At 46.0% G+C, this 15,421-nt stretch overlaps 1 protein-coding gene and 1 pseudogene across 2 annotated transcripts; both read left to right on the top strand.

Moving 5' to 3' along the window:
* The first annotated feature begins 970 nt into the window (after positions 1-970).
* Positions 971-3,181, top strand: LOC144391251 (general transcription factor II-I repeat domain-containing protein 2 pseudogene; annotated as a pseudogene). The gene has a single exon (XR_013455162.1). The product of XR_013455162.1 is annotated as a general transcription factor II-I repeat domain-containing protein 2 pseudogene (transcript).
* Positions 3,182-12,958: 9,777 nt separating this feature from the next.
* LOC144382914 (four-jointed box protein 1-like) lies at positions 12,959-15,261 on the top strand. The gene has a single exon (XM_078097805.1). The coding sequence runs from the start codon at positions 13,303-13,305 to the stop codon at positions 14,566-14,568; it is 1,266 nt and encodes a 421-aa protein (XP_077953931.1). The 5' UTR covers positions 12,959-13,302; the 3' UTR covers positions 14,569-15,261.
* Positions 15,262-15,421: the final 160 nt, after the last annotated feature.

Raw genomic sequence — 15,421 nt, 5'->3', positions numbered from 1 at the left:
GTCTCTGCCACAGACATCTGTACATTTGGTGGCGACATGGGGTTGTGGAAAGCTATCCTCCTCCCCGCCATGCTCTGGAACCGAGTTTGTGTCTTCAACCCAAGGTGCAGGTCCAGGGTGAAGCGCTGTGTGGTGTTTTTCACTTTTACATTCATAACATCGAACATTAAATGTGCAGTTCCTTGCAATATGTGATGATGAAGCGCAGCATTTGAAACAGATGTTATTCTCTTTTAAGAATGTCTTCCGGTCTGCAATGGGCTTTTCTCTGAATGCACGGCATTATGGGGTGAGGTTTTTTGTGGATTGGACACAGTTGTTCACAGTCAGCGAATTGTGTTGGGGGTTCCCTAGGACCAGAGGTATCTTTTGGAAATATCTCTGTTTTGTGAACAGAGACTTCACGTTGTCTGTTTGGCTTCCAAGTTGTTTTTTCTGTCCTAAGAGACATGTCTGAGTAAGAGAAAAAGTTGAAACTTGGGTCATTTTTGACACTAGCTTCATGGCTAACAAAGTTTACAAAGCAGGCAAAGGGAGGATATGACATGTGATATTGCTGCTTGTAGGATGCCCCAACTGACGCCCACTTTTCCTGCAGACCAAAGGGGAGCTTCTGTACAATAGGGTTAACGCCTCTTGCTGTATCGAGGAAAGAGAGACCGGGCAGGTCTCCTTCATCTTTGGCTGACTCTAGTTCCTTTAAAACACATATGTCAGAGTCAAGGCCCGCGGGCCACATCCGGCCCGCGAGAAGGTTTTTTACGGCCCCTGGGATGATCTTGATTTATTATTAGAACCGGCCCGCAGACCGCAGCAAGCCGGCAGCCCGCAGATCTTTTACACGCACCAATACTACATTTCCCACAATGCAACGGTGACGCACCGAGCAGTAGGCTGCTTCATTTCAATATTTATTGGCACAGCAGTTGTCAGCATCACAGTAAAATTAACTTTCAGATACCCATCAAAAATGGCAAAACGGAAGGTGGACACTGAGAACCGGGGGTTTCAAACAAGGTGGGAGTCGGAGTATTTGTTCACGGAGGTAGCTGGAAAACCTGTGTGTCTTCTGTGTGGAGAAAGTGTGGCGGTACTGAAAGAGTATAATCTGAGACGACATTATGAAACGAAACACGCGGACAAAAACAAGAATATGGACATGGAACAAAGGCTACAAAAGGCAGAGGAATTAAAACGAGGCCTCAAATCTCGACAGGCTCTGTTCAAAAAAGCCAAATCACAAGGCCAGGCTGCTGTCAAGGCCAGTTTTATTTTGGCAGAAGAGATCGCTAAATCAGCCCGGCCATTTACGGAGGGGGATTTCATCAAAAACTGCATGATTAAAGTTTGTGACGAAGTTTGCCCAGAAAAAAGGCAACTCTTTTTAAATGTGAGTCTGAGCAGAAACACCATTGCCGAGAGAGTAGACCAGTTGTCCATCAATCTAAAAGAGCAGCTTGTGAAAAAGGGAAAAGATTTCATTGCATATTCCTTGGCTGTGGATGAGAGCACCGACATTTCTGACATTGCTCAGTTGTCAATTTTCATCCGCGGAGTGGACTCCAGCCTAAGCGTGACAGAGGAGTTTTTGGCTTTACGTCCTATGCATGGCACAACTACGGGGCATGATTTGTATGAAGAGGTGTCAAGATGTGTAAATGAGATGGAGCTGCCTTGGGAAAAACTCGTGGGTTTGACAACCGACGGAGCACCTGCGATGTGTGGACACAGGAGCGGACTGGTGGCGAAGATACGGGAAAAGATGCAAGAGGAAAACGCGACAGGTGAGCTGACAGCTTATCATTGTATCATACACCAGGAAGCGTTGTGCGGTAAAGCCTTGAAAATGGAGCATGTAATGAGCATCATCACGCGCACAGTTAACTTTATCAGAGCCAAAGGTTTGAATCACCGCCAGTTCAAGGCATTTCTGACGGAGTTAGAAACGGAGCATGGTGATTTGCCTTATCACACAGAGGTGCGATGGCTAAGCCAGGGAAAGGTGCTTCAAAGATGTTTCGAGCTTCGTGAGGAGATTTGTCTGTTCTTGGACAGCAAAGGGAAAGACACAACACAACTCCGAGACGAAATGTTTCTGTGTGAAATGGCTTTTCTGTGTGACATTACGAGTCATCTGAATGCAATGAACTTGCAGCTGCAGGGTCGGGATCGTGTCATCTCTGATATGTACAGTACAGTGAAGGCATTTAAAACCAAACTGACTCTGTGGGAGACGCAGATGCGGAAAGAAAATTTGAGCCACTTTCCCAGCTGCCAGACCATGAAAGAGAAGCTCTCTACCAGTGCGTTCCCGAGCGCACAGTTGGCTGATAAAATAGGTATGCTTGCCGCTGACTTTCGACGCCGATTTGCTGACTTTGAAGCACAAAAAAGCAGGTTGGAACTGCTCGGTAACCCATTTGCTGTTGACGTGGAAAGCTCACCACCAAACCTCCAAATGGAGTTGATTGACCTCCAATGCAATGATGCACTGAGGGCAAAATATGCGGCAGTGGGTGCTGCGGAGTTCGCCCGTTTCCTCCCCGACACAATGCCCCAGCTGCGCATCCAGGCTGCTCAAACGTTGTCTATGTTTGGCAGCACATACCTGTGTGAACAACTGTTTTCTTTGATGAACTTGAACAAAACATCACACAGAAGTCGACTTACTGCTGAACACCTCCACTCAATTCTGAGGATTTCCTCAGCTCAGAGCCTTACCCCGAACATTGATGAACTTGTGGAAAAGATGGGACACCACCAAGTATCACCCTCAACCTCAAACAAGTGAACATTACTGTGCAATCACATATTTAGAGTTTTTACTCAGTTCAAGTTTAAAAGTTAAAGTTTAATATTTGTTTTCACTGCATGTTACTTCTCCTTAAACAAAGTGTTGTTTTTGATTAATAGATTTTTGCACTTTATTTTATTGTATTTCAATCCAATTATATTTTAAAAATATTTCAGTTGAGTGGATGATAGAAAATTGCTATTATTGTTTTTTTCTTTGAAGTAAATTTAGCCCACTTTTGCTAAAATAGAAAATATAGGCTACTGATGGTGCCTTGAATACCGGTTTCTTTCATTTAATGTTCATGTTATGGGGATTTTTATATAAAGGAAATTTGTCTTTTGTGTCTGTTGAAAATTAAAGATTACTGACAGAGCCATAAGAAAATATTTCTTTATTTATCTGATCATATTGGAATATATTTGTTAGGTTTTCAGTAGGTTCAATTAGGTTCACTAGACTATATGCGTCATTTAAAAAATTTTCAATGAACATTCGAACAGTCCGGCCCTCGGCTTGTAGCTAAATTTTTTATTTGGCCCTCCGTCCATTTGACTTTGACACCCCTGCTTTAAAAGATCACTCAACTTTGTTAGTTTGGAATAATCTCGATTTGTTAATTTTGGGAAGGCGTCAATACGTTTGAACAGAGCATCTTCTATTACTTCCGCAGAACCATAAGATTGTTCTAGTCTGTCCCATATCATGGCCAAGCCTGCCGCTGGATGGTTGATGTGTATTGCTCTTATGTGCTCGACATGTTCTGATGACTCTTTGCCGAGCCATTTAAACAGGAGATCCATTTCCTCGCTTGGTGTCAGGTCCAACCCTCTGGTTGCGTTCTGGAAAGAACGTTTCCAGGCTCTGTAGTTCTGAGGGCTGTCGTTGAATTGAAGCAGGCCTGTTGCCACAAGCTCACGACGAGCAAAGTATCTTACAAAGTCGCTAATGTTGGAGTTTTCATTATTGTTGTTTGAAGATGTGGGGTAGGATTTAAGAGCGGGATGACTTTTGTCGTTTTGACGTCTAAGACCTTGCTCAGGAGTAGCATTGCGGTTGTCAAACCGAACATTGTGTGTCGTGTGGACCTTCTCATCTTCGTAGATGTAAGGCTGCTGTGAGGAGAGGCGAGTTGGTTGAGAAGCTGCATTGTGGCTTTGTGTATGATGGGAAAATATATTGGCTTGAGCCGGATGGAATGAGTCTGCTTCAGGTTTGATAGATGAAGTTGGAGTTTCGTAGTTTTGGCTTGGCTCTCTTTTTGCGACAACACCATCATCAAGCAGCTGAGCGTCTGTGTTTAGTGATTCAGCTTGGTCAATCACATATTGTTCTGTGCGTTGTGCAGATTCCAAGTTTGACATCAAACTTTGTCTTTCACTATTTGCCTCTACCGCAGCTTCAAGGACTTCGGCCTCAGCTACAGCTGCAGCTGTCTCTTTCTTGTATTTGAGCATTTCTATTGAGGCTTCCAGCTTAGCTTTTTCTATCTTCAGGCTCATTTCCTCTTTAGCGTAGGACATGCGTGCCTTTGCTGCCTCTGCTCTCGCTCTCGCTTTTGCAGCAGCAGACCCCGTCGATGATACACTTGAGTATGTAGCAGAACATGTAGCGCGGGACCGCGTCTTTAATGAAGTTGCTTTCTCGGACATGGCGTTGTCTGTTGACGTACCTCTGTTTAGACACCGCTGTGATGGTCATCCACTGGTTGCGTGTGATGACGTTGTTAGTAGCATCTGTCAGTTGGCTGCGTTATCTTGCCCGGTAGAAAGCGTTGTTTTACTATGCCGCCCTCGGTATATGCGCTCCGATACACCTTGGCAGTTAGACGAACTCTTTTCTGACATCACGACTCTGAAGACAATGGTCCGTTGTCCACAGGTTTATTGACATGAGAAAGAGTAAAACTAAAACACACAAAAGACATAATAAATACAAATGAAGTGCATTGTCTTCGACCGCTACTCTATATATTTATGCTTATTTACTTTGTTATTTATTAAGTCATATGGACTTTAATGACAACCATAGCAGTGCAGTTACCAACCCGAATGACTCAATAGGCCATGTGCACAAAAATATCCAAACTAAACATTGTCACAAAAATAATCACCTGAGATGATAATGAACAATAAAACAAATCAATACGTACCAACGATGCTATCAAAAAGGTATAGGATGCAGGCAGACTCAACTGGATTGAAAAGCTACCAATACAAACAGCAGTTCTGAGCCATATTCTTCATTGACTTCCTGGTTCCTGTCACCTGACAAATTACATCACATTTCCTGTTTTCAAAATAAAACATAGCATTGATTTAACGTTTGTGACAAAACAGGCTGTATTGAGTTATGTTAGAATTATGGCATTAAGTTTTTCAAACTGAAATCCTGTTGATGCACGCAAAATGTGTTTTTTGTAATTGAGCTAAAAAGCGTTCGTCTCAGATGAGCTTGTGTCCTGCATAACTATGGTTACGAGAAACTCCCACCGTGAGTAAGCATGGCGTCCTGGAAAAACTCCCCTTTTACATGCAGACACTTGTTCTGGGGGCTCCGGATTGGCAGCCGTCCGCCTCGGCCGGTTGGTGTCGGTGCTGTATTTATGTAAATGTCATCACATCGACATATAGGAGCGTGTGTCTTGGAGCTTAATTGATGTATTCGTTCCCTTCACACAGCTCAGACCTCAGCTGACAAATTCTTTTCTCTTTCTGAGCCAGAAGGTCATCTTTAGCTCGAATGTTTTATCACCTATGTGATCGGAGCTGACGTGTGCTCTCGATTCCACGTCCTCTGTCGCAGTTGGTTCACATCGGCTTTTTGTGCTACCGGAGAGGACTTGGTTTCTTTGCTCTCGTGGGTCAGAAGCATTTTCCTATTTGGGTTTCTTCTGTCTGGACGGAGCTGCTGCGACATCAATCTGTAGGAGCAGCAGCTGATGGGCTTTAGCTTTAACCTCTTGTTGAAGATCCAACACCTGGATTATGGAAGCGCTTTTGCTCAAGTGCCTCGGTTGAATCTCAATGACATGGTAACGAAGCTCCTGGAATTCTTTTTCTGCTTCTAGCTCTCCCCGCTTGCATTCAGAGTGCGCTAAATTCCTTTCTGAGCTGCTTCCTTAACTCCATCACAGCTCTGGAGTTCAAATGAAAGTAATCGCCTCCACGTCGACTTTTGCAGAGTCCTTCCGGTCCGCTGCGAGAGCCGCTTCAAGATCAGAAATGGCGGCCTTCCTCTTTTGTGGCATCGTCTGCTGTATTCTTACTAAACACCTCCACAAAAGCTGCAGTTGGCAAACTGCTCTCAAAATTTGTCCGTATAATCTTCTAGTTTACCGATTTACGAATCAAAAAGGCTGTAATATGTTATTTTTTCTTCCCTACTTTATGTAACTGCGCCATGTCACTACTTGTCCTTACCTTTGGCTGGACTACAGTTTCATTGAGAAGACCATAAACAGAAGACTACGTGCGCACAGCAGCCTCTTGTGGCCACACATGGAAGTACACCATGTTTCTGAAAGGTCAAGAAAGGTCCCGACCACAGGGGAAATGGAATTTTACAGTAAGCATTAAAAGAGGACGCGCGTGCGTGCAAATGTGCAAGTTTGGTGTCAACTAGGATTTAAAAATTAGCTTATGTTTTGTGAGCGTGTGCAATGTGAGCGTAGGGAGCGTCTATGTGAGAGGAGCCATGTGGATGTTGACCCTCTAGAGCAGGGGTCTCAAACTCGCTGTCCGCGGGCCAATTGCGGCCCTCGGGCCGAAATTTTGTGGCCCCATCCTTAATATGAAAGTGTAATGTTAGTGCGGCCCGCATTGTCGACCATGCCGTTCGGACGCTAGTCTGGCCCGCGTTCGGTTGAAGTGGGCTGCATCTGGCCCGCAGCTGATTTGAGTTTGAGACCCCTGCTCTAGAGCATATATATCAAACTCAAGGCCTGCGGGCCATATCCGGCCCGGCATGCAATTATATCTGGCCCGCGAGATCATTTTATATTATTGTTACTAATGGCCCGACGATATGAAGCGCTGACATCACAATAAACTACAGATCCCATAATGCAGCGCTTCAGCTGTCTTGCCGAGAGCTTTCGGTGGCGTTTCTGGCTGACAAAACCTCACGTCTCAATGCCGTAAACCTCCAGCTCCAGGGACGTGACCGCATGATCACTGACATGTATGACGCAGTGAAGGCATTTCCAGTGAAGCTGATTTTATGGGAGACACAAATGCACCAGTGCAACTTGCCCCACTTTCCCTGTTGCCAAGTAATGCGGAACAACGGTGTTCCCAAATACGCACTTTGCTGATAAACTGAGCGCGCTGCGCACGGAGTTCGCACGGCGCTTTGGTGATTTTGAGGAACAAAATAATAATTTTGAGTTGTTTCGCAACCCATTTGCCGTCGACGTGGAAACTGCACCTGTGCAGATTCAGATGGAGCTGATTGAGCTGCAGTGTGATGGGACACTAAAGACAAAGTACGACACTGTTTATTCACTCCATTCCCGCAGCAATGCCCCAGCTCCGTCTACATGCGGCTCGAACCTTGTGCGTGTTTGGTAGCACATATCTGTGTGAGAAGCTGTTCTCAGTGATGAAAACAATACCGCACACAGGAGTCGTCTCACTGATGAGCACCTTCAGTCCATCCTGAGAGTCTCCACAACACGGGACCTCACGAAAAACATAAACCAACTTGTTGCCAAAAAAAGATGCCAAGCATCCAGCTCTGATAAAATGGCATAAGAGAAAAGAAAACTGAATGTTTTGATTCGTTATTTGTTATTACTGAAAAGCACAAATTTTATTAAAATTTCCAGGTTTTGTTTTGTTTTGCAGTATGTTCATATTTCTAACTTGTATAATTTTGACTGGATATATTTTTATGGAGAGCAAGATATTTAAGTTATTTAAAGTTTAAGTTTATTTATTGCAGAATAACATTCCTGTCTGTTTGTATTTATATTTATGTTAAAAGAAACATTTAGTTTTAGTGTGTTCAATAAATGTTTATTCTGTTCGGCCCGCTACCTGAAGTGTGTTTTGAATGTTGGCCACCTGTGCAATTGAGTTTGACACCCCTGTGTGGTGGAAATTTGTGGATTTAGCCCATGTGAGAAATCAAAAGTATCTTGAGCTTGCTTTGTGATTAAGTATTTATTACTAACTAGAATATAGAAAAAAGATAAAGAATACAGAAATCATCAGCACAAGTCGTAAGCACAGACAGAAGTCAAATGACTACAATTCAGCTGGAAAGGGACAGATGTTCCTTCCCCCAAAAGGAGCAGGAAGATCTGACAAAGTTGAAGAGGAGAACAGGAGCTTATATACACTTCAGGGAGGTTTGTGCTGCCTCAGGACAGGACAGCCCACCCCTCAAAGAGGAGTGTTGGAAAAGTACCAGATGATGTAGGGGTGACCCCGTGACCCTCCCTTTATGGACCCAGACAATCAACAACATCTAAAAGGTCAGTCAGGGCACGTATGGTTTCATCTGTGTCTTATCTCACCCTGGACTGCCTTAAGTCACCGGCTCACATCAAAGGTCACATTCCTGAGAGCCTCACCCCACGCAGGCTCAACAATTTTCCCCCAACATCCTGCTCTAGAGGGAGTCAGAGCCTGCACATCCACGCAATCTCTTCATCGCTGGGAGGCGTGAGACGCATCTAAAGTAGACTTTGAACACGTATAAGCAGGCATGATGTGAAAGAGATGATATGTGTTTTTTTTCTTCTTCTGCCGCAGCCAATCATGCAGGCCGAGGAGAAAAAGAGCATCCCTATGCAGCGCATCAATTTCTAGGATTTCACACAAAGTACATCCCATCGCTCCCACTTCAATCTGTTACGGAACATATTGATTTGCCATCGGAGGCAGCAAAGTGGACTCAAGATTTCCACAGCGAGAAACTCAGTGGGAGAGGAATGTAAGTGGCAAGCAGCGGACTGGAACCGGGCAGCGTAGCTAATCACTCTGATCTCATTTTCTTATTTATATTCCCCCACCCGGGTGGCGGTTGGCTGTTAGATCAATTCTTCACTCTACTTCTTTCATGAGCAAGGAGCCACCAAAGCTACTCAGTACGTTAAATTATTCAATTGGGCCTGCTCTGTTGTTAATAGCAGTGATTATTCTTGCTTAAAGGGCATAATGTATCCCCTGACAGCCGACAGTGATACAAACCTGTCCCGAGGGACACAAATCTATCAGTGGCGCGAGTCTATCTGCTACGTTAGAGATTCCAGGCACCAGTGAAGCACGGGCAAGTAGAATACACTCATCAAGAACACAACATCAAGGCCCACGGAAAAAGGCTTGTTCCACAAGGCCACGGACATAAATAACCAAGCCCTCACCTCGCAGACGACCTGCAGTGAATAGACGATGGTTTCAAATGGCCGGGCAGTTGATTCTAAACGGTGCGAAAGCCTCTCTTATGTACGGTCAGCTGACTAAAAAAGACACACCGTGGTTTATTATGTAGCACAAGCACACTGTTTTTCTGCTTACTCAAACGGCCTATTTCGGTGCAGTTTGCAGTCACGGTTTTCCTTGTTCAACGTGCGGCGGTTTGCCTCCAGTTGTTTTGTTGAGTGACTCATTTGGTTACTCATCCCCTACCAGGAGAGGTCAAAATGCCAAAAGTGGTCATTCTGGGTTCCAATACCCTGGCTTTTTCTCTAACCCCCCCCCCCAGCACTATTATTACTACTTCCCCGGAGCTGGTAAAAAAACACGGACAAATACAGCTATTTTCAAACCAGTGTCAACGTATGAAAGGATATTTCAGCATCAATGCGTGAGCTGCCAAACTCTAAGCTGCTCTCTGCCGGCATGTTCCATTGTTGTTGTTGTTTTATACCAATAACTAATATCCAGCTCGCATCCAAGCGGAATTTAAGCCTTTGGAGGGACGGATCCGGATGAAGGCACAAAGAAGATCACTGGTCCTACAGTTTCTAGTCAACTGGCATATGTTTACAGTATGGACCAGATGGCAAATACATATTCAGACGGCACTGCACAGGCCTATTAATGTGAATGAAGACGTTTGCAATACAGACTTTCGTCTTATCACTAGTTTTACACAGATCAACGGCTTATCTGGAGATCCTGTTTAAAAGAGCCATATTGTGCCCTCTTACCACATGTTGATATTGGTCTTTGTGGTCCGAATGAAATAAAATTATTACAATCATTTGGTCAAAACACCACAAGGATCATTAGCAGCACCCTTTTCAGCCTGTATATAAGAGCTCTGCTCCAAACGGGCCGTTTGAGATCTTAATGCTGATGAGACAGCTAACCACTAAACAAACACAAAATGTAGGTATCTTTGTTGTGTACGTGTATGTACAGGCAGCCACATTAACGTGTAGAAGAAGTGGAATTTTCCTAATATATCCCGTTCAAATAACATGGGTTCAATAGAATGAGGCTGAATTCTCTCCACTGGGTGAGCTCCTGCCATAGGCTGAAAAGGCCAAATGCTCTTCATTAGCGGTTGCTTAAACTGGTTTGAAATATGCAGAGGGTGGAGAGGGTCTTTGGACGAAGATGCATGTAAACCGAGCGCGGTTAATGAGCGAGCGCACCGCTTGCTCATTAAGCCTGAAGCTGCTAAATGTTTGGCTGAAATGTTAGGAGGACATCCAAGCTTCTTCATCATCTTTAATCTCAACTGACCCTGCGACCCCAACAAGAGCTGGGGCAGAAACCAAGAAAATGAAAATAACAAAAAAGGACCTTGAAGGCATCACTTTCCTTATAATGATGACCAGATGCTCTTAAGCTCTCCCTTTAGTTCATTTAAAGGGGATCCTGGGCACAAGGCACTGCGCACGCTTCAGTCAATAAGCCAGTTAGCAGTAAGGAAAGCAAAATCTCATTCCTGACTTATTAAATGGGGGATTTGGTGTGGCAGGTCAGGGGTTGCAATTCAGGAGATTAGACACTGATTCTTTAATCGACTGACTCAGTCAGTACATCTCCTTCCTCCCCTCCCTGTTTTTGTCTTGTAAGAGGGCCTCTCTGGAGTAGCACTGAATATCAATCGCCTAATTGCGTTTCTGTTACCAGTAATTAACAGAAATGTCTCATCTGTCTCTGGAGTATTTACTGTGATGTTACATCCTCAACTGCAAGTTTACCGGAGGGCCAAGTTGTAGCGTTCAAAGTAAAGGGGACACCAGGAGCCAGTAAATACAGTCATTCCACACTCCTAAAAAGCAACACACCATCGGACAGAATTCCAGCAATTAAGCCGTGTTCATTTCCTGTGTCTAGACCTTGGAAGTTACTCGGCTTATAAGTGAAAGTGACAGAAGCAGCCAGACCTACAGCAAGCACATTTTTGTGTGTGCATATATATATATATATATATATATATATCAGGGCTACAGAGGCAAATAGTGAGACAACATGCCACAGTGATGTACAGCATGCATTGATCTTGATCATCATCAATCTTAAAAAGCTCATGAAAGTATCCTTGCTACAGTATATCCATCGATACACCCTATTCAGTGAGCCTGTTCAGTATCATTAACTATCTGCATATCTGCGTCACGGGGTGCAATTTGCAACGGCCAATTTGTTTTTTAACAGCTCTCAAATGCAGATGAAGAAAAAAAAACACCCACCTGCTCAAGGACCCAGTCTTTTGTCTAGCATGGAAGAAACATGCTCGGCCACGGGCCACGACACAAACCATTACTTGGGATTCAAAGACTTTCAAATATGTCTCTGCTTGTGTGGAACCCGGGGATTTTTGCTTTCCTTCCGCACAGCTACTGCCGTCAATCTCGCATGAAAGAAACACAGGCTAGGAATTAGAACAAATTATTCAGCTGGTGACCAAAAAAAAAAAGCAATGCCCTTTGCAAAGCACAATTGAGGCTACATGAGAAATATGACCAGAATCATTTTGCCTGCTTGTCTCCCAGAACTTGTTTCCCCAACTATTCCTAAATGTTACTATATTAAAAGGTTCAGTTCAGGCTGTGAACGTCAGAATGAAGATAACAGATCTCCATGAAGATCCAGGCGTTTGAAGCGTACGTTAACAGACCTCTAATTTACCGGGTGTAATTGAGTATTCAGGTCTTTTGGCTTTATGTCTCAGGCAATTGAGCATGTTGCTATAAAAATTAAGCAAATGAACGTTCAAGATATTGAAAACATGAGTCGAATGGTAAAGAGTTGGGCGGCGGGGGTTTATAATGACAAAAGGTTAATGAGGGAGATGCACACAGAGGAGTTTGTGTTTATTTGATTGAACACGCTTTAGACGTTTAAGCGTGAAACAAGAAGGATACGACTTCATTGGTGAAGATAAGGTCGAGTAGCAGATATATATGCTGTCATGAATTCAAAACAGAATCGTGAACAATAAAAATAAGTTATTCATGTTAAGTACATCATCAGTGGGCAAACTCTATTTGCACCTGCATAGAAAGCTCGTTAACGGCTCGTATAAGCGTTGTGCTTCTTTCGTGTATCGGCTTATTTAGAATATAATTAGAGATAATACATAGGTATTAGGTAGGAAATGGAAAGGTCTAATTGATGAAGTAACTTTTATAAATACACTTACATGATTTTGAAAATCAAAATCATGTATATTGAGAAATTCTGGACCGTTTCTCGTGTGAGTTTATTACAGCGGCTGAGCAGTAGAGATTAAAGGGCTTAAGTTTGAAGGGGAAGCAAACAAAGGGTGAAAAGAAATACAGACGGAGCAGAAGGATGCACATATAAGGGGATCAAGCTAGGGGTGGTTGTTTTGGGTTGTATGGAGTGGGACCCAGACATCAAACTGATTATGAAGCAGAAACTCTTATCCGGTGTCTGAGCTCCATATCGCCGCTGTCGATCCCCATAGGACAGCAATCCTGCACCCAACGCACATCTTTCCCGGAGTTTCTTCATCAATACGATCCCCTACCCCACACACACACACAACGCACCGCTCCTCTATGAACTCCCCTTCCCACGATCCGCCCACCACCTCGGGACTGGTGTCACGTGTTTCGCCGCCCAGAGTCTCTCTCTCTCTCTTACTCTCCCCACCGCAAATCAAACTCACCCAGCGCCCGGTGGAGAGAGAGAGAGAGAGAGAGAGTGGTGGGGGGGGGGGGGGGGGGGGGGAGACAGCAGGATGAGGGACGGAGAGGTGCGCGCGGACAGAACGCACCTACCAGGCCGCTCGCTGGAGGCGATCCGCAATGCTTCATCTCCGCAACGAAGAGGGATGTGACGAGGCATCTGAGCAGGACGGCAGTGTGTGTGTGTGTGTGTGTGTGTGTGTGTGTGTGTGTGTGTGTGTGTGTGTGTGTGTGTGTGTGTGTGTGTGTGTGTGTGTGTGTGTGGCGGGACGAGGGGCGCGCGGCTGCTCTGCTCTCGCTCAACCGTGGATCGAAGACGATCCCTGCTCGCTGTCTTTATTTCAACCTGCGCGGAACTCTCCCCCGGGGGGGGGGACTGGTCTTCGCCATGAGTGCTTTTTCAGCCAACTTGTTCGCCCTCCTTTTCCTGTGCGCCCTCGCGAGTGTTTTCTACGTCTGGAGCGTGCTGGAGAACCGTTTGGAGCGACACAAGCGCGGGCTCCCGGTGCCGGGCGCAGGCTCCTCTCGCCGGGCTCCGCCGGAGGACCTCTCCGCCAAAACTTTCCGAGCACTGCTCGCGGTCCCGGCGGCACAGAGACCGCACTCGTGGGGCAGACTCGAAGCCCCCAACCTCATCGATCAAACCGCGAGGGGTTACCATGTGAATGGGGACGACAGGAGGTCAGCGCCGCGGGAGGGCGCGGTCGAGTTGGGCTCCCCGGTGGAGGATGGGATCTTTTGGAGCGACTGGCTGGAGGATCTCCTCCCCGCGGGCTTCACGGAGGAACATGCTCGGGCTTGGAGGGAGAGAGCCAGGACGCATCGAATCGTGAAGTTGGAGCCGGGATGCGGCCGGGTGTCGAACCAGCTCGCCACTTTCGCGGACGGCACCAAAGCGTGCGTGCGCTACGGGATTAACGCGGATCAGGTGCAGGGCGAAACTTTGACGTATTACGTGGCCAGTTTGCTGGGCATCGCCAACCTGCCCCCCCTGGCGCTCTCCCAGCTGAGCGGTGACAGCGACCAGTGGGCGGCCGTGAGGACGCGCATCGGTCAGTGGGGCGATCGCGCCGTGGTGTCTTTTACCGAGTGGATCTCCAACCTGACCGGGGTGATCACGCCGGCGCCGCTCAGGCAGGAGAGCGGCGGGCTGCATCCCGCGCTCGGGGAGCTCCGGAACAAGACGGCGGCGCAGCTGCTGGAGCTGATGCAGTGGAGCGACCTGATCGCCTTCGACTACCTGACCGCGAACTTCGACCGGCTCGTGAGCAATCTGTTCAGCCTGCAGTGGGATTCGCGCGTAATGGAGAGGGACACCAACAACCTCCTGCGGACGCCGCGCGGGGACCTCGTGTTCATTGACAACGAGGCCGGGCTCGTGCACGGCTTTCGGGTGTTGAACATGTGGGAGAAATACCACAACACGGTGCTGAGCTCCATGTGCGTGTTCAGAAAAAGGACCACGCAGCGCGTGTCTGAGCTGCACAGGCGCAGAGACACCGGGACGAGGCTGCGGGACCTCTACAGAGACAGCGAGCCTTTGTCTCTGGAATTGGGATTTCTCTCGGACGAGCACGCCGGGGTTCTGCAGGACAGGATAGACCGATTATACCAACACATTTTGCATTGCAAAGAAAAATACGACCAGCTGTGAACATTCAGCATGCGCAGGTGATGGATTTGTTGGTTTTAAAGAGCTGCGCATGACGCGCGCGTGGCACACCTGTGCCGGACGGATGCGCGTTACGCTAAACGGTCTTGAACACCCAGCTGAACTACCTCTTGTAAATAGAATGCGACGCTTACTTTAGAAGTAAGTACATTTGACACACGTGTTTGTAAGATCTCCACTGTAATGCCTCACAGAGAGGACGTACTATCTCCCGTCCTATTCTCCCCACCAGTGCGTAACCATAAAGAGTGGTCGGGTATCGTAACGCGGCCCATACATGTGCACTTGGATTATTGCGTGGTGTTCAGCAATCCTAATGATACACTTCTATAAACCTTAACGTGAGTTGACTCTTGAATCCTGTAATTCTGTTGAAACCTGGCTCGCTTTATAAAGAACATTGTTTGCACATTGTCATAGCAGCACCTGCACTCCTTTAATTGTGTTTGAATTGCATATTCAGCCTCATGTAAGTCTCATGTAACACTTGTACATGTTGTAATGTAAATATTATTATGCCAACATATGATGCTCCGCTAATTTAACGTGCCGTGTAACATTCCAGATTATCTTGTCCTTTTTTTGATAAATACACTGTAATTTAATTGAACTGCTGTCAAACTCTGTGTTTTGTAATGCAGTTTGTACTAAACTGACTCATTGGAGCACATCAAATATGTATCTAGTCCTCCTCTATACAGTACCTCCTGCCTATGTAAGACGCTTTACAGAGCTCTTATTGTGCTGTGGAAACATCTTGTACTAGCACACTGTTTCCCAGGAGCCGTTCTGTCAGCCACTCACACGCTACAAAAGAAATCCCTAATCCTCAATA

This window comes from Gasterosteus aculeatus, chromosome Y (genome assembly GCF_964276395.1).
Source record: "Gasterosteus aculeatus chromosome Y, fGasAcu3.hap1.1, whole genome shotgun sequence".
Lineage (NCBI taxonomy): Eukaryota > Metazoa > Chordata > Actinopteri > Perciformes > Gasterosteidae > Gasterosteus > Gasterosteus aculeatus.
Note: the sequence above shows the minus strand (reverse complement) of the source record. Positions and strands in the feature narration are given on the sequence as shown.